The sequence below is a fragment of the Contarinia nasturtii genome, unplaced genomic scaffold, assembly GCF_009176525.2.
Source record: "Contarinia nasturtii isolate CC-2019 unplaced genomic scaffold, AAFC_CNas_1.1 Cnas_scaffold_2678, whole genome shotgun sequence".
In the NCBI taxonomy this organism is placed as follows: Eukaryota; Metazoa; Arthropoda; class Insecta; order Diptera; family Cecidomyiidae; genus Contarinia; species Contarinia nasturtii.
This window is the reverse complement of record NW_022199997.1, coordinates 1,377,312-1,399,657: the sequence shown is the minus strand read 5'-3', so window position 1 is coordinate 1,399,657 and position 22,346 is coordinate 1,377,312. Positions and strand designations below refer to the sequence as shown.

General features: G+C 33.7%; 5 protein-coding genes across 9 annotated transcripts in view; 1 reads left to right on the top strand and 4 right to left on the bottom strand.

Moving 5' to 3' along the window:
- Positions 1 to 8: 8 nt before the first annotated feature.
- Positions 9 to 15,915, bottom strand: LOC116348734 (serine/threonine-protein kinase par-1). 4 transcript variants are annotated; one of them, XM_031779817.1, is made up of 17 exons: positions 15,637 to 15,915; positions 10,798 to 11,533; positions 7,708 to 7,824; positions 7,575 to 7,638; positions 7,386 to 7,501; positions 7,186 to 7,311; positions 7,037 to 7,081; positions 6,841 to 6,964; positions 6,533 to 6,771; positions 6,260 to 6,460; positions 5,762 to 6,193; positions 5,422 to 5,688; positions 5,226 to 5,344; positions 4,706 to 5,148; positions 4,196 to 4,349; positions 3,146 to 3,989; positions 9 to 2,376 (listed from the first exon to the last, which is right to left on the bottom strand). In XM_031779817.1, exons 2-17 carry the CDS (start codon positions 11,221 to 11,223, stop codon positions 2,272 to 2,274), a joined length of 3,822 nt encoding a protein of 1,273 aa, XP_031635677.1. In that variant the 5' UTR covers positions 11,224 to 11,533; positions 15,637 to 15,915; the 3' UTR covers positions 9 to 2,271. The 4 variants fall into 4 exon arrangements, with proteins under 4 accessions (XP_031635677.1, XP_031635675.1, XP_031635678.1 ...); XM_031779815.1 differs by lacking the exon at positions 15,637 to 15,915 and adding an exon at positions 13,498 to 13,631; XM_031779818.1 differs by lacking the exon at positions 15,637 to 15,915 and adding an exon at positions 13,498 to 13,631 and having other exon boundaries at positions 9 to 606.
- Positions 15,916 to 16,496: 581 nt separating this feature from the next.
- LOC116348809 (26S proteasome regulatory subunit 6B) lies at positions 16,497 to 18,258 on the bottom strand. The gene is made up of 4 exons (XM_031779943.1): positions 18,148 to 18,258; positions 17,880 to 17,972; positions 17,257 to 17,732; positions 16,497 to 17,166 (listed from the first exon to the last, which is right to left on the bottom strand). Exons 1-4 carry the CDS (start codon positions 18,241 to 18,243, stop codon positions 16,521 to 16,523), a joined length of 1,311 nt encoding a protein of 436 aa, XP_031635803.1. The 5' UTR covers positions 18,244 to 18,258; the 3' UTR covers positions 16,497 to 16,520.
- Positions 18,259 to 18,325: 67 nt separating this feature from the next.
- On the top strand, positions 18,326 to 20,101 carry LOC116348810 (zinc finger protein 239-like). Of its 2 annotated transcripts, none has more exons than XM_031779944.1 (7): positions 18,326 to 18,519; positions 18,589 to 18,914; positions 18,981 to 19,204; positions 19,294 to 19,549; positions 19,617 to 19,700; positions 19,776 to 19,833; positions 19,895 to 20,101. In XM_031779944.1, the coding sequence occupies exons 1-7, from the start codon at positions 18,391 to 18,393 to the stop codon at positions 19,973 to 19,975; spliced, it is 1,158 nt and encodes a 385-aa protein (XP_031635804.1). In that variant the 5' UTR covers positions 18,326 to 18,390; the 3' UTR covers positions 19,976 to 20,101. The 2 variants fall into 2 exon arrangements, with proteins under 2 accessions (XP_031635804.1, XP_031635805.1); XM_031779945.1 differs by having other exon boundaries at positions 18,454 to 18,527.
- On the bottom strand, positions 20,091 to 21,150 carry LOC116348811 (calcyclin-binding protein). Its single transcript, XM_031779947.1, has 3 exons — positions 20,984 to 21,150; positions 20,458 to 20,905; positions 20,091 to 20,393 (listed from the first exon to the last, which is right to left on the bottom strand). Exons 1-3 carry the CDS (start codon positions 21,005 to 21,007, stop codon positions 20,173 to 20,175), a joined length of 693 nt encoding a protein of 230 aa, XP_031635807.1. The 5' UTR covers positions 21,008 to 21,150; the 3' UTR covers positions 20,091 to 20,172.
- A 230-nt stretch (positions 21,151 to 21,380) lies between these two features.
- Positions 21,381 to 22,346, bottom strand: part of LOC116348726 (polyubiquitin-B-like) — a 1,987-nt gene continuing 1,021 nt past the window's right edge. Inside the window, exons 2-3 of the mRNA XM_031779804.1 lie at positions 22,217 to 22,346; positions 21,381 to 22,134 (exon numbers count right to left, since the gene is read on the bottom strand). The exon at positions 22,217 to 22,346 is cut by the window's right edge and continues 208 nt beyond it. Of these exons, the coding sequence (XP_031635664.1) occupies positions 21,644 to 22,134; positions 22,217 to 22,346 (621 nt within the window). The 3' untranslated portion in view covers positions 21,381 to 21,643. The remainder of the gene's footprint in view (positions 22,135 to 22,216) is intronic.

The window sequence follows — 22,346 nt, the reverse complement described above, 5'->3', positions numbered from 1 at the left end:
CATTGTGATGATGATGATAATTGTATACAGTTTATTCCATAATAATTTTGTGTTACATTTACGATCACTTCTTAACTAGAAATTACAATTTTTTGTGTGTTTGAATATGAAGTCTCAGATGACACCAGGAAAAAAAACGTCGATCATGTCACATGTGTTTCCACCACTAACACATTACATTTGTACATTTTCATTTCGTTTTCTTTTTCTCTCTTTCTCAAAATTTTGATTATATTTTGTGCAATTTATGTATTTGTTATGCGAAATTTTTTCTTTGTGATAAATTTTATTTCATTTACAAGACGAACGCGGTGCTAGATTTGTCTGAGATATCTGATCAGAATTCCAACCATGAACTTTCAATTATTTTGGTTATATTTTTTAATTATATTGTGGCATTAATGTGTGTGTGTGTCAACTAGAGGGCTGTAAAAAATTGTAAATATTCGCAAATGTTTTTTTTTTGTTTTGTATGTGTAAAAGTTGATTTTTTTTCTCATCTTCTTCTCTCATCGTTTCACGTAAACAAAGGTCATATTTTAAAAAATAGAACTGAATTCGTTAGAAATAATCCATGGTGTGTACGTTAAAAAAATTCGACGTGACCTAAAAGAAATGGCTTTTTTTACTTTCATTGTATTTTTTTTATTGAAATTATCACATAACTTATGTTAGATTTATTGTCACAATTACTAAGAAAGAAAATCGAGATTTTATTTCGAAACTGATTGACTTTCTTCTAATTTAATTGCAGTAATTCTGCGCAATTCAACGGATTCATTATCTCATAGGCCTAGATATTGGTTGTTATTTTTTTCCAGAAGGTTGTCGCGTAATTATCGTTTTCTTCTCCAATTGAGATGTTTAATTTCATTGTTTTCCAATTCCAGAGGGTATAAAATGAATTTGTGGTCTTGCCTTTTTTGTTGTGTGTCGCATTCGAGATAATTTTCTAATGGACATCTTGATATGATTTATCGACCCTTCAAAAACCGCTTTGATAACCTATTTTTTAGTTAATTTCTTTTTTCGACTTTAAATTGACTAATTCAATTGGCTAAATAATTTTGCAAAATTTCCAATCTACATAATTTTTTTTTTTAGTTTTATTCTGAAATGCTTATCCAATAATAGCAAAACATAATTGAACGTTGAACAATGAGAAAAAAAATTGTTTAGCTAAAAATAGGAAATGTGCAAATCACCAATTTGTTTCATCTTTTATTTATCTGCCTAATTAAGTATATTTTGCTAATAAAAAACAATTGATATATGTGTTTCGCCAATTAATTCCCCATTTTTGGATTGAATTCAATCGAATTGAAGCATTCAAATGAAAATGTCATCTTCACATTGTAAGGCAAAAATTAGAGCGAACAAAAAAACAATTGACAGGCATATTTTTAGTCATTTTTTTTTCCTCAAATTTACTTTTCTGTCAAAAAAGATAATGATCCATCAGAAGTTTCTCAATGAATATGCTATTCATAAAAAAATGAGAATGGAATTCTATTATCTTTTTGAGACGATATTATAAGCTTACAGTTCTATGTGATGTCATTTATTCAAAAATCGTACATTATAAGTATAAAGTAAGATACGGCAGATATGACGACTATTTGAGTTTGGATTTTATTTCCGTTTTTAATTCTCGTTTTCAATACGAAAACAAAAGGAAACGTTTCTTCTTCGTAGTTTCCCATTTTCATTCAATTGTTATGTATGTGTGTGTGTGTGTTAGTTTCACCTATTTTGATAGAAACAGAAACCAGATTTTTAAGAATTATGGTGCTATTAACTATTTACCAGTCTTTAACAATTTGTTCCACGCATGGAATTGAGAGCAATATTTGCAGTTCAATGTACGTTTATTCCAACATTGGCATCGTTTATTTAACTGATAGTTTTGATTATTATTTTTTGTTTATTTTATGGTTTTAATGTAATTGAACGATCTTTCCGTCCGTTTTGGTGTGAGCTGTAATTGTTCTTCGAATTGTTTTGAATGGAGAACATCAAAAGAGGAAATAAATGTCAAATAGACACTTTATTTGGATCGCATTAATCCCTGAGGATCACCTACGAGCACCTATTCTTATATTGTATATATATACCTACTAATAGTATTATTATATTTCAAATCAAAAGTTGTAAGTTTAGTTCTTCATCTCTCGTTTTCAATTGTCTTTGCGATTTACGATAAAATGTGTTACGATAAATGATAAAGTAGTTGGGCAAAGAGCATAAATAATAATAAAAATTAAATCCATATTAAATCGATTCCATTTGCTCGGAGAGTTCTAGCAAAGGGCTTTCATTCAATGGTTGTAGTATTGTTGCTGAAAGTGAATGTGGCCAGGGTGGTATTATGTTCACCTGGAACGAAAACGCCGATGTCATAATCAATAAAGCATATTTGTTTTCTTATTGTTCGGCATCTAGTTCATGCTCGCCTTTTTTTTTTGTTTAAAATACCATCGACAAGAATTTTATTCAAATCAACTCACAGAAGCATATTTTAACATTCATGAATCATGAAAAAACTTGCAACAGTTTGCGGGCTCTAAAGAGATTCAAAAACATTAGCTACTATTTAACATCGATGACATATGTACGACATAACTGAATGTAAATTCCTTGAAATATCCACAACAATATCAAGTTCATTGTGTGAAAAATCACTTCACATTATAGTGGTGATATAAAAGATGCATCATTTTTTGTACACAGTTAAGCTGCTAGTTTTGACAAGAATAATAAACAAGAATATATGTTGGTATGTAATCGAAAGCATTCTATAATTTTCAAATAAAAATTAATCAGATAAGAAATAAAACTACTGCAATGCTATTGACTGTTTTTCTTATAAAAAAACAAATAAAAATGACTAGATTTAATTCGTCTATGCAAATCATTGTGGTTATTCTACAAGTTGTAGTTAATTAATTAATGTATACAAAATCTTTAACATTCTACCGAACATAAAATTAATGGCAATAAATACAAAATGTTTGAATACAAAACGCTTTTTTTTTACTACATTTGTATGTTTTGGTTAAATTATACAATAAAATTCAGAATCGTTACCGAAAAAAAGAAAACGCGATATTTTTTGAATATACTTCTACTGGTTAGAAAAGTATACCTGAAAAGATGGCGTTTGTGCAGACCATCCGTTCTCTGCGACCATTGGATTTTCGCTAATTTGACATGTTTTCATTGAACCGGATATGGTGTTCCAACTATCGGCCACATGACCCGGTGAATGTAATGGTTTTTGCATTGTTTGTTGTAGATGCGATGTTTTTATCATTTTTGGAGATCCATTTAATACTGGCGATAAACTGGGCGACTTTGATGACTGTGAAACATATAAATGTGGACTTTTTGGTGATGATCCTTCGACTAACGCTTGAAATGCAAGCAAATCTTTCGATTCAACTTCGCTTAGTGGTAATGATAACGGTGGCAATACTTGTTGCTGTTGTGCCAATTTATAGCTTTGTTGACGCAACATTTGTCGTCGACTTAAACCATTTTCCATTGCAACTTGTTTCTGAAGAACTTGTCGCTTCTGCTGAAGTAAACGATGCTGCATGAGTTGCTGTTGTAATGGCGGCTTTTGTAATGCAACACATTGCTCGTTCATTTTATTCATATCACGACCAATGTCATATTTGCATGGGTAAATTGCTAAATCGCCGGCCTTATTGAAGTGCCCTTCGCAGTTTTTATTCAACGGTTTCGGTGTGTCGTGGAACAGTATATGCTGCATTTGACGTGCCGTCATTTCATCGAGCGTTACATTTGCCTGATACTGGGTTTTAAGTTGGGACGCTTCTTTTTGAAGTAAATGCAATTCAAGTACACCTTTTGCTTTATCATGCAATCGTTGACTGTTGAATGCAATTGTTGCATCTACTGAATGCTCTGACTTCGATTGTAGTATACCTTGTGCCACTAGACCATCAGACGCTCTCCGACCCTCCCTATACGAGAAGAGTGACAAAAATCAAAACATACATTCGGGCATTTTATTTGATAAATTTTTTTGTGTGCATAGGAAAACCAAAAAAATATGTATATGTATGTGTGTGATATGCACGCATTCGAAATTAATGGTTTTTTAATAAATATTTAGTTAATGGCTAAATTGATTGAAAATGGAATATGAATTGAAGAATGAAAATTATACCTAAAATCAACGGGGGATCGTGTGGTTGGTCTACAACTATCGCACAAATGTTGTTTGTAGCCCAATGGATTTTGACGGGAACATTGTAACTTTCCAGACATTGACAGACAAACCGATGGATGAATGGTAGAAGCACTAACCACAGGTCTACAAACTGTATTAATATTTTGTTTTGGAAAACATGTAACATTAACGTCTTTAACAAATGATTAGATTAGGTTCTGTTTTTTTTTTCTTTTTTTTTTCAAAATGAATGAAATTAGTGAGAAATGCATTTTCATGCGCAAAATACAAATGTCATTATTACTATGCATCATTCACATTTGATGACATCAACAACAACAACAACAACTCAAGCATTAATAGTTTAAATGGCAATGAAAACAAACATTGGAAATGATTTTTGAAAAAAAAAAAAAAAATTGAAATAACATGAATAAATAATAAGAATTTATTAATTTCAATCTGAATGAAAAAAGTATTTCAACTTAAAAAGCAGCAATGATTTACCGTGGTCTTTTGAATTATCATTAACTGTTGCAATACTGGTCGCACATGATGGTAAACTAGCTGCCAAATCACTACAGTCCGACAGATTTAAATCTAAACTTTCAAATGTTGAAAAATTACTGCGTGATGATTCGCAACTTAAATTTTGGCTCAGACTTTTTGAATGGAAATTTGTGACAACACCACTTGACGAACTGCTGCTTGCATACGAATTGAGCCGTTGAATTGATGGTGGTACTGATGGCTGAACAACATCTTCCATTTCACCGTGATCTGTGTCACATCCTTCATCTGTGCTCGAACTGCATTGTTGAATGATTTGTGAATGTCGTAGCATTTGAATTGTACTAGAATCTCCTTCAATCGCTGGCGTATAGCTATTGTATGGCTGCATTCCGCTTCGAATATCTTTTGGCGGTGCCAATTCCTTGCTCGACACCTCACTGCAACGAATTTAATGTGAAAAAATATTAGTATTCCATTGGCATTAGGTATACATTGAATTGAATTTAATACAAACCCAAGTCTGGGTGACATTTCTCTAGCCGGCGGCAAAGTTGGTACATTTATCTCTGGATTTAGTACAACATGTGCGTTTTGATTTGATGCATACTTCGATTGGGTGTCCATGGCTTGAACCTAACGAACAATGATAACACAAAGCTCATATAAAATGTTAAGGAAAAGAAAAACTTGAGAGTAGCGCTATATTCAACCTGTTCTGTGCCTATTGGTAAAGGGCTTTGTTGCAGTGTATAAAACAATTTCGACGCTTCTGCGGACATTTGGAAACGATGGCAAAAATTTGGAATACTAGATTTCGAATCGAAACTATTCGATGTGCTGAGCGCTCTGAATTGTGGTGGTGGCGGTGGTTGTGCAGATAATCCATTCGAAGGATGTTTTGGTGGTGTTGTGCCCAATTCCATGGTAGTTGGTTTCGTTGATTGTGCACGAATCGGATCTGTTACGACAGCTGTTGCCTGAAAAAAAAAACATTTTTGTTAATTTGGCCTCGTTACACTACTTTTACGGTAGAAAAAGTATATAACATACCTGCTGTAGAAGACGACGGCAGTCTTCAGTGCTTTGTTTCATGATGCGTTGATCCAAACCGGCTGTCATTAGAAGTCGATTTGAAGAGGCTCGATGTTGATAGGCCCCATTTGGACCCATCTCACGAGAAAGCAGCACACTATTTTCACGGCCTGTTGTTGCAAGGCTGCTGTATGCACCACCATATGGTGAATGAAAGTCACGACTACTTCGTTCTCGACTAGAACCATGAATTGGCGTTCCACAAAATATCCCACCATTGCTGTCACGTAAATAGTGTAACGTAGACGAAACAGTCGCTGATGGTGATGGACACTGTTCGCGTATGCTTGTATCGCGTAATGTCATCAATGATGGCATTGGTTCTAGAGGAAGCTCTGTACTCGACGCTAACGTTGAATGATTATTAGATATGCCCAATTTACGCATCGCCTATAATATTTGAAAGTGTTTAATTTGTATGTGTTTTAATTGAGTTTCGATCATTTGACGTAATACCTGTTCGGCAATCGACGATGGTCGTCTTCGTTGTTGCTCCAATGTTGGATATGGATTTTTCACTGAATGCATATTCACTACTTGTGTTCCATTCAACTGACTATTCGATAATCCGATGTTGTTGTCTTGTGACACAGACCGCGTTCGCAAACGTTCCAACAACAATAAATATATGGCCGCATGGTGGTCATAGTTGTTTAACTGATGAAAAAAAGAATTAATTAATATTTTTCTAAATCACAAAAATCGGTCATGCAAAAAAAATGTATTCACCTTAAGACTTTCGCAAGTCTTTTGTGCGTCGATGCCTAACCCGGCCATTAGTCTTAGGATTTGTTCATTTGGTTCAGTAATTGCTGTTCCATTTCTAGCTGAAACATTTTGGTTATCACATGCTAATGAGATCGGATCCATGACTTCAACCAACATCCATCGATGATGTTTAATTTGTTCAATCGTGTAACGGCGATGTGGATCAAGAACAAGCATCTTTCGAATCAATGATTCACAATCTATTTGGCAAAAGAAATGATATCATCGTGTCAAACAAACTGTTTTCGAATTTTTTTTTTCTCATTTACCAGATGACATGAAAAATGGTATACGAAATCGTCCAGATAGAACACGGTCACGCAATGACTGTAAAGTTGATCCATCAAATGGCAAAGCGCCACAAACTAATACGTACAGTACAACTCCCAGTGACTGAATTAAGAAGGAAAATGGTGTTGTTTTTCACATGGCTATAAAAGTGTTAAATGCATTGCTGTTACTTACCCAGACATCAATTTCAGGACCAACATATCGTTTACCCTCAAAAACCTTTAGATAAAAATCCAAGTAAATGGCTGAGTATTTCTTTTTTCAACAAAAAAAAAAACAACAAAAAGAAGCACTACAGCTTATTAAGTCAACAATCGTCTTACTTCTGGAGCTGCGTATGGCGGGCTACCGCACCACGTTGCCAACAATTCGTCTGGGTGGAAAAAGTTTGAAAAGCCAAAGTCTGCGATTTTAATCCGCATATTTGAGTCCAGCAACAGATTTTCAGCCTTAGATAAAATAAATAGTTATTTGATTAACAAACCAAAGCATGGACAAACATGCGGCATTAAGTCCAACTAACCTTTAAGTCCCGATGAACAATTCCACGTTTGTGACAATATTCGACGGCAGAAAGGATTTGCCAAAACTTTTGCCGTGCTGCACGCTCACTCATTTTTCCATAACGAGCAATATAGTCTGTATGAGATTATCGGATTTAATTAGTTGCTACAGTTCAAACATAGTTCACAATATAAACATAATAACGTACCGAAAATTTCCCCCTTCGACGCATATTCCGACACAATGTAAAGAAATGAATGTGTTTCCATCACCTTCAGAAATAAATGGCAAGACATGAGCATTTGGACATTTATTTTTGTATTTTAATTTATTTTCCATACCTGATACAGACGAATGATGTGCGGATGATCTAATCTCTTCATGATTTCAACTTCACGATAAACTTTCTCCAAATTTCCACTGTCCAATTGTGACTTATCAATAATTTTAATGGCAACCTATCAGAAATAGAAAATATTAATCAATAACATTTGAATAATATTTGGTTTTTTTTTTAATAAAGTTTGTCGGAATGAGGTGATTTGTCTTGCCATGAGACATAGATCGTTAAATTCTTTACGTGCTGATAAAATCATATTGATAATAAACGAAATTTATGGAGGAATATGTTCATAGGAATTGGATTAAAATCGCTACAAATATATGTATACAGTTTTGTTGAAAATCGATCAAAAAAAAACAAAAACAGCCCCATTTATAAATATATAGACGAATAAATTTCTTATCAATTAAGTCTAGACAACAAATATTGCTGAAGTGTACAGTACTTGTTTTTTGTGATCGAATGGGTATTTGAATGTAAGAGAAATTGGACTTTTACCCTATTCAGCCTCGTCATTAATATAAAGACGAAAAATACCTAATCAAATGAATATTACATGCATAGACCATTTCAAGTTGAAACCTAACTCTCCGAATGAAACATATTTCAACTTTTTTTTTTCGTTCATAGCGTTAGCACTGAATGTGTGTCAATGTGCTACAAATATATAACCGCAATTGAACAGATTGGTTGCAAACTTTTTTTTTTGCATGTACCATGGTTATCAAAAACTTTACGAAATTGCATGCATATACACCCCATCATAATGAGTTGACACATTGCTGTTGATAAAAGATAGTCTGTATGAAAGGAGCTGCAAAAAAAGTGAAGTGTATACTTTCATTTGAATAAGAAATTGCACACGAACGTGTCTCAAACATCGCAAGATGTGTGAAGCAATTTCATTGTGCCAACTTATATCTATCCACATCTATCGAAATAGAAAATAAACACCATACACCAGTATTTGGTGAATTTAAGTTGAGATTTCAGTAAACAACGGTCTACCGTCGTCGCATATTCTACAGACATCATTCGATACGCGTCAGACTTGACTTTATACCGTCGCACACAAGCAAAGGCTCATAATACAATATTGACGTCAATATGACGTAAATACACACTATACAAATTGTATTAGTCAGTCCAACTCACACACACACACACAAACACATTCAAACGTCGGCGCGCAACCGTTTCAATCTAATACAATAGAAATAGTATGTCAGTAAGTAATGACATTATCACTGTATCTCTTAGCTCTCAACTTACGCACGAATGAGAAATTATATATGTTTTGAAAATCAATAAAAAAAATCAGAGAGCTGTAGATATACTAGAATACCATTTCTGGTGCGGATGAGATGGGTAAAGTATTTTTTGTCCTTAAATGTTTGTCGTGCATTTGAAGTGCTTTGAGCCATGAATATGCTAATAGGTGAGAAACGAGGGCAAAATTAAAGAATCTATAATGAATTCTAAACGCGGGGGAAGCGCAAATAAGTGTACGGACGAGAGAGTTGATAAGCAACGAAAGCGCTTGTGATAACTGCTGTGGCATGTGTTGCGGTCAAAGTCAAAGTAATATTGTACTAATAATTTCTATTGTGCATTCCCACTTACGTCGAAATCGGAATCTCAATTACGTAAATAATGATGCTAATTCTTATTTTTTTTTTTTTCAAATGTAGAGCTCACAATCGAACATTTGAAGAATGTCATCTTTACTTTTAGAATCTACAATGATGCATCATTGCCATATCATCGCATTCATACCTGACGTTAATACAACATGATTATTCGAAAGCCCTAAAATTTCTGACGTTCGCATTTTAAATGTGAGAAGAAAAAACAACAACAAAACAATGATTAAAGCTATCACGTTAATTGGCAATAGACAGCTTGTACAATCTACAGTATCCAATTCTGAATGATTGCATCAATGTTTCATTCCGAACGAATTCAATTAAGCGGTTATAAATCTATACAGTTCAGCCCTGCCTTAACATTGACATTGCCTTTGAAAACTTCTAAACTATTCAAATCGCTTGATAGTATTCGTCTATTGACGCACGAGAGAGTGAAAAAGAAACGTTAACCACATACAAACATATTTCGTAACATATATATTTTGGTATCCAAACGAATAAAAACAGCTGTAATCTACATATATGTGTATGTATATCATTGTAAAAGAATGCATAATTGTCGCTATTTCAACTGCGCGAAAAAAATAAACCAAAAATACATTTTGTGGCTATTTATAAAAATAACAGTATAAAAACAGAAACATCATATCTTTTCTTCCCTTTTATGTAAGACCCAGTTCGAATTGATATCAGTCGCCGTGAATTTTTTCACTTTTCTATTTTTAACGAGATCTTAAACCTACTGAAATAGCCGCTTGTCGTTGGATATTTTTTTTTTCATTTTCTGCGCAACGAGATCTTGAGGTTTTTGAACACATGATTCATTTGTTTATTATCGTCACCATTAACGTCATCGGACGGCGAGGTGCACGCGAATCTAGATCGAAATTAAGATTGTAAATCATTCAATATATTCGTTTAAAATGTTTATCCAAATACTCAATTGAATAAAGAGAGAAGGAGCACACGCAAACACACACACATTTTCCCAATTTCCTGCTGAAAATAACAAATGAGAAATCTTCATGCAAAGCGAAAAAATGTATTTGAAAAACGCAAAGTTTCGTGCAGATGTGAAGTTCAATACGCTTCTTTTCCTCACATGACGTCAATCGCGTTGATATATCAATAGCGGCTTAATTACAACAATATTCTACGTAAGTCTTATTGAACTTAATAAAAGCCACTCATAACTCTCTCGACTTGGTGACAATAAGGCATTCGTTATTTTTCTCGTTGTTTTTTTTGCCTTCTCAGCAATAAATATAAACAATACAATTTTCATGTGTGTTCATTGAATAATGTAAGCTTTCCTATTGTTTTGTTGTGCTTTAACTTGGCATGTTACGTTGCCATATATATTATTATCATTATATATTCGCCCCATCCGCCCCATTTCAATCAAAACCACAAATAATAGAAAAGAATGTGAAACTTACCTCATTCTTAGTGATGCGATGTCGGGCCAATTTAACAACCGCAAAATTACCCTTGCCGATAGTACGTTCAATATCGTAAAATCCAACTCGAATCGGTCCTTTAGCCTTCATCGTTGTTCGAATATTCGCCGGTATTCCATTTGAATTATTCAATGTTCCGCTATTAATCCGATTCACGTTGTTGCCACTGATGTTTGTAATTGCCATATTACTCAACGGATTTACACAACTAACGCTGCCATTATTGTTTGTACTACCACTTATATTTATAGTACTCGCATTTTTTGAATGTACCGGAGATGTACCTGATGTACCATTTTCAATTTGCAACGATGCTGGTACATTTTGAATGCAAACGGGTGCATTACAACTTTGGATGATTTGTTGCGAGCTATTTGGATTCGATGACATCTCATGTTCACCCATTTTTATAGGCGAATTTTAAAGTTACAAATTTTAAATATTTTTTTTTGCTTGTTGTTGACTTCCTCTATTCCCAATCAAGTCATAAGAATCTTTGTTGTAGACATACACTATGGTATATTCAACTCAATTGATTAATTTCCTGGATCCATTATAGTATTGCGTTCCATTTACATATCTAAATAAATATGCATATTAAAATCCGTATGAAAATGCGTTTTGATTTGCGTGCATCGATTCGAAACGCGTCCAAACAAGATTCACTTTCTTTCAATGCGTATATGGGTTCAACAACAATTGAAATACGTTAATTCTGCAAATAAAAAAAAGAAGAAAAACAACATTTTCAATTATTAGTTTGCACATTGCGAATAAAATCATGTTTTTGATTTAAACAATGCAAATTTACATCTATTCCATTGGTTGTCAATACTTTTTAAAAACAGCTGGATTATAAGTGTGAATGTTTGAGATTTTGAATTTGAAAGAGCTTTATTGGTCAGATCAAGGCCAATTTTTGTTGATTTTCAGCAGATTTGCCGACGAAATATATATGAGATTTAAATTTTGTATATGCAAAATTCCGGTTTTTTCTTACATTCGCCCGTTATCAGCACGGTTACTTTTATTCGGTTTTTTTTTAAAGAATATACGCTGAGCATCTTATGCATAATTCAGATTCGATATCTTTTTATCTTAACTATTTATTTAAAGCGTTGACATTTTTATTTATAGAATACAACGTCAATTTGTATTTAAATAAAAGCGAATTTTACTGTAATTGCCTTCAATACAATTTTATGATTGCTACTGAATTCTCAAAAACATTCCATAGTCTTATTTTTATCCCAAAAAATGCCTGTAATGTTGTTACAGTTTCATTTTCTGAATTCCACCTGCTCTTTGTGGTAGATGTAACATTATTACTCAAATTGTACACGTTAATAATGAAGCAGCAATTAAAATTTCGGTTATCTTTGACAGATATATAATTAACGGAGAATGTGTTTTTTTTGTGAAAATATTTATCTTTGTAAAAATGGTTTCAAATAAAATTGAATGTGAAAGCCAGATAAATTCACTAAGACAATCATTCAAAAAAACAAAATGTTTGAATTTTCACCATATTAGGATAGGAAAGTTTCGCCACCTTTCCAAGTGAACATTGTTTTCGTGCAGTGGCCAATGAGAATGGTGTTAATTTGACACAAAAACAGTGGAATCGTCAATAATTTTGTTATGAACTTTGTCTAAGCATTCAATTTTTTTCCACAATAGGTTTGTGTGTTTTTTTTGTGCTTTGCCAAACAAATGTCGCTGCTGATTATTATTTATTATTGGAGTGACGTTTTGAGGCCAACTCTGTGTTCTATATAACATTAGCTTATCAAGCAAATGGAACATGAATGTATCGCCTCCTCAACTCAAATTTTGACAATTTTTTTTTTTTTTACTTTTTCAACCCAACATCGGATTGTATATACGTATCTTCTATGGTCGTGCGTCATGATGCTGAAAATCAATAAATCGCACTACATTATTAAAAATGTTCTCTTTTGTTTCCTTATTCTTTTGTATTTACATTTTCAAAGTACGTAACACACTCGGAACTACATTGTTGGATGGCTATGGTTACACAAGTTGGTATTTTGTTGTGTCAGAAAATTTAAACGAAGTTTTCACTTTTTCACTGTTCTTCGCTTTGCCGCATATCGAGTGCTAATTTTTTATTGACTTTCTCATTATCATGTTTTTTATGCATGAAGTATATTTTCGCGTGAATTTAACAAAGTAATTTCAATCTGGCTCATACATAAGAAGCTACAGAATATCTTTACTTCCAAATTGTTTACAGACACATAATTAATTTTGCACATTTCTAGTTATTAACTAGTAGTTAATTGGTTTAGATCTCAAACGCAATTCTCGACATCTTTGTCGTGTTATTTTGGCTGGTTGGTTCCAAAGCCGTTTTAAAATTTGTATTTTCTGATTTTGTAATGTTTTGATGGAGTTTTACAAACACACACACATGATGAGATAAATCTACCTGATTATCACTTTTGTTTGATTAGGCGAGATTAGTTAGTCGAAATAAAAAGAATGTTGTTAGTAGTAGCTTGCTTCATCTTTATCTGTCATCAAATGTAGCACGGATATCTCGTGCTCGGTGCAAACAATTGCTTTTAATCAATCACACTACACACAAATAAATCTCGATTCTCTTCAAAACCGAAAGTTACAAAAAAAGCAAACAAATGAACATAAAAACTTTACCGACAAAATTGTGTTTTTGATTGTTTTTTATTGCAGTGGCGCGTGTATCATGAGCCAAATCAAATTTCGCTATACTTATAACGTCTGAAACGATTGAAACAACACAAAAATGATCCGAGGTCTGGGATCCACGGCGCACCGAATCACACTGAATCTCAAACACTACAGTGCTCTTCTTTGCGTTGTCACCGACGTCATTGTGCTGAGCATACATGTGCTGGTGTTTAGCGTTCGTGTAAACACGGTCGATTGCTGTTTGTGAGTGTGAATTTTTTTTTCCGCCTGCGTAAAGAGAGCGTTTGAGAGCGTATTCACGTGTGTATTGTCAATATAAATTATCATTCATAGTATATTATATGTTATCAATAGAAGAAACCGTTTTACAATGCGAATAAACCAGCAAAAATCGTATATATGTGTTCTTTTTTTTGGTATTGCTATACATTTGTGGAGGATGACGCGCAGTCTAGATGAAAATATAGTCGCATTTTTATAAAAAGTATATGCGCTAAGTGCTATAGTGACGAGTTTCCATGTCTCGTTAAATAAACCTATAGCCAACAGCTAAAGAGTTTGAGCTGGTGGTGGACGTTCGTCTGTGAATGTCTAATAGCAAATATTTTTCGTGATTTTCTAGCAGAGAGATGGAAAGAATATATCGGCGGCCACACACGCATGCCGTTTATTGTGCAATGATTTTTTTTTTTCTATGCAAATAAAGCGAAGTCTGCAGATTTATGAGTGTCGGCTGAAATGTCTAAGCCGTTAAAATTGAACTCGGCTCAACATACAATGCTAACACTCTGTCTCATTCATATGCACACACGTCGCACAAATATTGTTAGAACTCTTTTTTTTCTCTTTAAATATCAATCAATTAATTTCTGGGTCACTCTAATAAAATTGGTCAGATGTTAACTGAAGTATTTTAGTCATATTTTATTTGTGCATGTTTCAATCAACAACATGCAGTGCTATGAGTACGCCAATTTACTGATGGAATTTTTTTTACATTTTTCCTCTTCCCCAAAACAATTTTAATGAATAGTAATTTTTTACGAGTATAAATAAAATCACTAGCACGATTGCTGTGTTAAAGATCAGATGCAAAAAAAAAGAATTGCTAGAAAAAATGTTAGCATGAAAAACGTTTCGCGAACGTACATTTAGCACTCCTACACAATGAATGTGAATGTGAATTAACAAAAACATGCTAAGACAATTGTTGCCTTGTACTTGAAACAAGGACAAGACAGAAATGTGCAGTATATCATTGAACTTAAAATGTAAAGTGTGTTTTCTTTGTATGGTTTAACGTGATTGAGTTTGCACGTTTTGCTTCAAGCTTTCAATTCAATATTTATAATGGCTTTTCTTTTCATTTGAATACATTTTGAAAACACACCTTTTAAATTTCACTTGACAAATAATTGACGAAGAAGGGTCTATAGTCGGTTTTCCAATTCAGATAAGCTCAATCGGCAAACAAAAACATGCTTTTCAACATTTGTTTTATTACTCAACAAAATAAATTCATTTGAGATGATGGTAGTGTCTGCAATCTGCATCAAGCATTAAATGAAACAAAAAGAAAAAAAGATTTGTCTTTACATGATTTTCAATGTTCATCTCATGTGAGCTGCGATGATGGAAAATTCAGGTTAGTAGTTATAAATGCTGCAACTGCTGCATTTGATAAATAAATCAGTAAAGTTCGTTGAACTTTTTTCCCATTCACTGTAATGTGCCTGAATCGCTACTAACTGGGATAATATGCGTGCCGAACGACCGATACATATATACATATACATATAAAATGATGGTTAGGCTGGAGTGTATTGCATAACGCAGTACAACACCATTTGGAAGGATTTGCGTGTGCCTCTGGCAGGCTCAAGTGTGTTCAGTTATTTTAACAATTCAACTGAAGAGTTTCATGGGGTTGAAGACAAGAGGAGTGCTAAGTATGATAAATGAACACACAGAACATCGAATGGGTATTCAATGAATTTTCAGCATTTCAATTTACTTCAAATCAATGTAACTGGTCATTAAATATGAACAATTTATATCATCGAAGTCAATTATGCTTGTTGATTTCGGGTTATGTGTGAAAATTGAAAATAATACCATACTTACGACATGGAATTGATTGAGATTATAATAATTGATCAGCGCTAAGTTCACTGCTTGCTTTGTTGAAAATGAGATAGAAACCCCTTCAAATACTGTGCACCTTAATACATATTCACATTTTTTTCAATACAATTTGTTTTGCCACCGCTTAAACTATCCGAATTTTATGTAAAAAAATTTCATTCACTTATCAATATTCTTATATTTATTCCAAATTATGGTAATTATCTTGAAAATAAAAACAATTGTAGAATTTATCTTCACTTTATTTCACATGGAAAATTCAGTGGTTTTTTTTTGTTGTTATGAAAAATTTTCATCAGACGTGCGTGCGGTCTGAAAATTTTCCTACGAATCAACCAAATTCGCATACCATAACTCAGATTTCTTTTTTTTTTGAACTGTGAGTATGTGCGATTGTATATGTTTGTATGGATATACACAGATTTGTGTAGATGTGTGGGTTATTTGCGATTTAGCGGAGAAATCAGTACCGTTGTTATTGGCAACAATATAATTCGGTGTTACAAATACATTTGGGACATGCGCTCAAACTTCTCCTTTACCGTCACAAACCATTCGAAATTGGTGGTTCGATTCGATTCACATGAGCTATCTATTCTGATGGCAAATTATTTTAAATAATTCAAATATTGCATGTGTGTCGTTCCGTTCGTTGATGATTTATATAAAACCGAACACATAAATATCGCCTATGAATAACATATGAAGAACATTTTGAATATTTGATCATAACTGAACATTTTTTCTCTTTATTTTTGTTTTGTTAAACATTGTTGTTTTTTTTTTATTATTCTTCACTTTAAATTGAAATATTATAATGAGATGTTACAATAAGAAAGTCGTATGAAAAAGATGGAAATGATTTATTTGTAAAATTCGTGTTCTTGTTCATCTTTTTTGATGTTATTTTTGTAGCCCTTTTCAAAGTCTTTGGCTAGAACGATATAACGATTTTCTCTAACCGCATGCATACCGGCTTCTTGGCAAATGGCATTGATATCAGCGCCAGAGATTTTATCGGGACGAGCCACATAATCTTCCAAATCGACATCTTCGGATAAGTTCATTTTTGCCGTAATCGTTGTGAATACCAAACGTTTTTGACGTCGATCCGGCAATGGAAATTCAATTTTACGATCCAAACGACCCGGACGAAGCAATGCCGGATCGAGTGTGTCGGCACGATTGGTGGCCATGATTACTTTAACATTGGTTGTTTGATCAAAACCATCCATTTGATTAAGCAATTCAAGTAAAATACGTTGAACCTCACGATCAGCGCCGGTTTGTGCATCAAAACGTTTCGTTGCAATCGCATCAATTTCATCGATGAAAATAATTGCTGGTGAATTTTCTTTTGCCAAACGGAAAACATCACGCACCATACGTGGCCCTTCGCCCAAATATTTTTGCACGAATTCGGAACCAACGACACGAATGAATGCAGCGGTTGTATGATGAGCCACCGCTTTGGCCAACATCGTTTTACCACATCCGGGTGGTCCATACCTAAAACAATACACAACAAATGAATTTTCATCAAATAAATTTGCGAAAAAAAAATTATCAAAACAAAACAAAAAAACGTCAACCACTTACATCAAAACACCGCGAGGTGGATCAATACCAATTTGCTTGTAGAGTTCAAAGTGTGTTAATGGTAATTCGACTGCTTCACGAATTTCTTGTTTTTGCATATCCATGCCACCAATGTCTGCGTATGAAATGTCTGGCTTTTCATCGGGTTGCAACATTGAAATTGAACTATCCGCCTCTGGTGGCAATACATCGACCAATGCATTGCTGTGTTTGTGCAACGCAACACTGGCCGATGGCTTTAACAGTTCACGATCGATTGTTGACAAAATGCGTACATAGTAATTTGAACCGGTGGTTGAACCAACAATACCAGTATTCTGATCAACCGCTTCCAAAAACTGTCCGATTACCAACGGAACCGACTGAATACGTTTTACTTCTTCTTGAGCATGAAGATATTCTTTCTTTAAATTTCTCTGTTCATCTTTGATGTATTCCTCTTGCACTTCTAAAAACTCCAATGTCTTTTGGAGTTTCTGTTCGATTTCAAAATCGGAAAAAATGTAAAATGTTTTCTTTGTTAGATTTGTTATGATGACACAGGACAAATTGAACATTGTTGAGGTTATGTTCGTATTTGGAATTTTATGCTGAACGAAATTTATTGAATTTACACTACGTACCTTTAATTTTACATACAAATCTTCGGTGTCCAAATCCTCAAGTGTACTATGAGTCACATCTTTTGTGGCTTTGAGATCGGTCATGACCTCATCCTGAAATCATAAAATAAAACAATACATTATTACATACTCTATTATGCAGTCGCTTGAGACAAACACTTTAATTATTGTTTTTATTTCGAACAGACAAAAATCAAATACACTTTCAACGATTGACAATAAATTGAAATGTTCAATTCTTTGCTTGAAATTGATTAATTTTTCTTACTTTTTCCGGAATAATAACATCCACTTCAGCCATTGCGAGAAACTTTTTGTGATGACTTGTATCTTTTGTTGAATATTTGATTGACATAAATGGCATTTGCTAGAGGTCGCTACCAACCACTATAAAAAACGTAAACAAACGTCAAATGTCAAAACGAATGTGTTTGGACTTTCGTTTTGTTTGTCGTAATCGGTTGAATGGAATTTGAAAAAGAATTTATATATATTTGTTATTTTTTGAAAAATGTTACCCAATCCATTGGATTTTCATCGCATATGTCGAATATGTTTATCAAATTCAGAAAATTTTGTGAAATTGGTCAGTTTGAGAGAAGACTTGAAATGTTTACTTGTATCAGTAACAGCATTGTCTGTACGTTGGTATTTATAATATGTATTTGTTTTGGAGCAATATTTGAATTTATTTTCGCCTAAATTTCAGATGATCGTCGATGATGATTTGCCTCAAAATATCTGCGCATTTTGTTCACATCAAATTCAATCCATTCGTTATTTCATATCAAAATGTCAGGAATCAGATCGAAAATTACGTGAATCTATTCAGATAACGATGGATAAAAGTGATGAGGATACATTTCAAAATGATGCTCTGAACAGTACAGATTTTGATAATGATGATGAAATTGATAATAATCAAACAGTAAGCCCAACTCAGGATGGATCGAACGCTACAGGCTATCGAACACAATCAAATCCAATTAATAATAGTAAACAGATAGATGATGCACTTTGCCACATAGATTCAAAGTAAAAAAAATGATTTTGAAGAGACTCTCAAATGGGACTAACTGATTTTTGCTCTCATTGTTTCAGAGCTTCGAATTGCACGACCGAAAATCCATCTAACGAGACGTATAGTCACATTCAAGAGATATCAATCAACAATGCAACAAATGTTGAAAGCAAGCCGTTAACATTGAAAAATGAATGTCATGTATGCAATAAAAAATTTGCCAACGCCATCAATTTGGAGAAGCATAAAGCAATTCATGAGAATAGCAAAAGCAGACCAAATTCATATCAGTGTACAGTTTGTGGTAAGATAATGCAAAAAGTATTCCTTGAATGCTGTTTGCAATAAAATTAGACAATTATGCCGTGTATTTAATCGGGTTTTATTTTATAGGTAAACAAATGAAGCACATCAATCATTTTAAAATGCACATGCGATCACACCGAAATCTAAGTACAAATTCAACAAATCCAAGCATAGGAACGCCTGAGAAAAAGAAAGAATTCTTGTGCTCGACATGTGGAAAAGCGTGTACGTCTCGAAGTAATTTGGCGGTACATACACGACGACACACGGGAATTATGACAAATTTTTGCAAAATTTGTGGAAAAGGATATCCCAGATCAACTGATTTAACCATACATATGAGGTTTGTATGCTCCGCACCGCAATTTAAACAAATGAACTTAAAAAAATAATAATTTTTTTTTCTTCAGAAAACACACCGGAGAAAAGCCATTCTCTTGTTCAATATGTAATCGTAGCTTTGCACGATCAGATAAATTGACGATACACATTAGGTAGTTAATTAAAATGTCAATTTAGTTTCAATTATGTTACAAACGGCGTATTTTCATATATTTCATTTACAATAGAGTACATACCGGGGAAAAACCGTATCTTTGTTCGTCGTGCGGAAGAGCCTTTGCTCAAGTAAGCAAAAAAAATCACATTTAATTTTTGAACTATAAAAATGAAACATATCTATTTGCAGCGGAACGATTTGATTTCTCATCAACGTCGAAAGGTGTGCGGACATGTGCCAGAGCAGACAGACAAGAGTGCCATTTCATAGGATGAAAATTCTTTCAATTTTTGACAATCCTTCAACGAAACGAATTTGTTTTCACAAATTTCGACCTAAAAACTACTCACTAGAGAAAAATCAATAAATTGATACACATGCATAGTTTAATTCTGATTTGTTGCTTTTCATTTATTTATTTTCGATTGTATTTTGCTGGCTTCAGCCCATACATATTTGACTTTAAATTAAAACTGTAACTCGGGATTTCGAGATTTTTCTTGACCTTCGGTCCAGGCTTTAGCAATCATTCGTTTGGTCTCTGAATCGCCCGAATCATACATCTTTTTCATGATATTCATAAGTCCGGCATTTGGGTCCTTATCCGATGCCAAATCATTTTCCATATCAGACTTTTTCATGTCGGCCAATTTCTTTTCCGTGGATGTTAAATGAGACCATTTTTTACCTAAATTCGAACAAAACGAGTATTAATTGGGTAAAAAGTATCATGTCAATTATATTTAGTTTACCTTCAACAGCCTTTTTCGCATATATTGCTACCGAGTTGGTTTTAATTTTGCGATAGCTTTTCTCCACATCGATTTCCTGTAGAAGGTTGTTCACTTCAAACTTATGGTCTTTGTTCTGAACATTGGCCACTTTCAATAATATCGACTGAGGCTTGAACGTTACAACAACATTTTCTTCGGATGCATCCTGAACGCCATCAAGGGCGATAAAGAACTTGACAAACTTGTCACTTTGATCCCAAGCATAGTTACTGATGTCGCACTCGTATCGCTTGACTTCACTGTTCACCGTGCGGACCTTTTGGGTTTCCGGATTGGCTTGTGATTGAGCACGAAGATTTGATAATTCAGTTTCGATGCGTTTCTTTTGAAGCAAAATGGCATCAATGTTGCGAGGACGTTTCAATTGTTCAAACATTTGGTTGAGTTCAGCCAAATCCAATGTGAGCTGCGAAAACAATGAGGTTATATTTGAGCATTGTTCCCTTTTAATGAATAAAAATCTCTTTCAATTTTTAATTATTACCTCTTGAATTTTTGGGTTTGCCATTTTATTATCCAATCAATATAACGCTTCTAATTGTAATATTTTATCCAAAAGATAATCGAAATTTTAGCGTGTGATGTTAAACGATAATTGTTTGCTGCTATTATTCTCGAATATTTTGACGTTTCAAATGTAATGCCAATAAACGTGAAGTTGCTTCAAGTCCATGTGCAATTCTGGAAGTTTTTTAAAAACAAGAATAAAATGTCTGTTTAATTTATTTGATTTGATTTAGATCAACATATTTTACTCAATTTTTGTCTTGAAAGAGGAACATTTTTTAGCAGCTTGATTTAAATACCATTCTTTTTACTTAGAATTTCACATCCTAAAATGAAGATAATAGCTTTTTTCTAAAAAAATGAAAGACCGTGTGTTTTTCTTTTGAATTCTTTAATTTTCGGCACAATCTTTGAATTTGTTAACAATCAAAATAATGAAATACAATGTTTTTTGACACAAATATTGTGTTTTTACAGAGCGCTTTAATTGTTATTTTGTTCGATAAGAACATTTCAAGATGACGCATTCGGATTGTTTATTTCTTCAAATTTTTGCACATTGAGAATCGAAAGTTTTTTTTGCATTCAGGAGCCCTTTTATAATTTCTTCATGCTCGTTCATCTTTTTTTTAAGTTCTTACATTTCTTTTTTCAGATTGTCATTGACTAGTTCATTGACTAGCCCATTGACCAACTTCATCTTTGCCTCCTCTGGTATTTCTGCAAGCACTTGCTTGATCTTAGCTTCACGACGTGTTTCGGGTGTTTCCGGAGAACCGCCACGGAGACGCAAGACCAAATGTAGAGTACTCTCTTTTTGAATATTATAGTCGCTCAATGTACGACCATCTTCGAGCTGCTTTCCAGCGAAGATCAAACGTTGTTGGTCTGGCGGAATACCTTCCTTATCCTGGATCTTGGCCTTTACGTTTTCGATGGTATCGGATGGTTCGACTTCCAAGGTAATGGTTTTACCAGTCAATGTCTTGACAAAAATTTGCATACCACCACGGAGACGCAAGACCAAATGCAAAGTGCTTTCCTTTTGGATGTTGTAGTCGTTCAATGTGCGACCATCCTCAAGCTGTTTACCGGCGAAAATCAAACGTTGTTGATCTGGTGGGATACCTAAATTAATAAACAAAATAATTATAAACTTGTAACAAAATGCATGTAAATCGCCAAAAAAAATGTCATGTATGTCATTTACCTTCTTTATCCTGGATCTTGGCTTTGACATTTTCAATGGTATCGGATGGTTCGACTTCCAAGGTAATGGTTTTACCAGTCAATGTCTTGACGAAAATTTGCATACCACCACGGAGACGCAAGACCAAATG

Excerpts from the sequence above, each read along its gene's own strand:
- LOC116348734 (XM_031779817.1), bottom strand. The coding sequence starts at position 11,223 with ATGGGTGAACATGAGATGTCATCGAATCCAAATAGCTCGCAACAAATC. Across the intron at positions 7,639-7,707 it reads ACATCATTCGTCTGTATCAG|GTGATGGAAACACATTCATT; the intron begins GTATGGAAAATA and ends TTATTTCTGAAG. Across the intron at positions 6,965-7,036 it reads GTCCTGAAATTGATGTCTGG|TCACTGGGAGTTGTACTGTA; the intron begins GTAAGTAACAGC and ends TTCTTAATTCAG.
- LOC116348810 (XM_031779944.1), top strand. The coding sequence starts at position 18,391 with ATGTTACCCAATCCATTGGATTTTCATCGCATATGTCGAATATGTTTA. Across the intron at positions 18,915-18,980 it reads CTTTGCCACATAGATTCAAA|AGCTTCGAATTGCACGACCG; the intron begins GTAAAAAAAATG and ends TCATTGTTTCAG. Across the intron at positions 19,550-19,616 it reads GATTTAACCATACATATGAG|AAAACACACCGGAGAAAAGC; the intron begins GTTTGTATGCTC and ends TTTTTTCTTCAG.
- LOC116348811 (XM_031779947.1), bottom strand. The coding sequence starts at position 21,007 with ATGGCAAACCCAAAAATTCAAGAG. Across the intron at positions 20,906-20,983 it reads CAAACCCAAAAATTCAAGAG|CTCACATTGGATTTGGCTGA; the intron begins GTAATAATTAAA and ends TTGTTTTCGCAG. Across the intron at positions 20,394-20,457 it reads TGCGAAAAAGGCTGTTGAAG|GTAAAAAATGGTCTCATTTA; the intron begins GTAAACTAAATA and ends GTTCGAATTTAG.
- LOC116348809 (XM_031779943.1), bottom strand. The coding sequence starts at position 18,243 with ATGCCATTTATGTCAATCAAATATTCAACAAAAGATACAAGTCATCAC. Across the intron at positions 17,733-17,879 it reads ATTTGTATGTAAAATTAAAG|AAACTCCAAAAGACATTGGA; the intron begins GTACGTAGTGTA and ends GAAATCGAACAG. Across the intron at positions 17,167-17,256 it reads CCACCTCGCGGTGTTTTGAT|GTATGGACCACCCGGATGTG; the intron begins GTAAGTGGTTGA and ends GTATTGTTTTAG.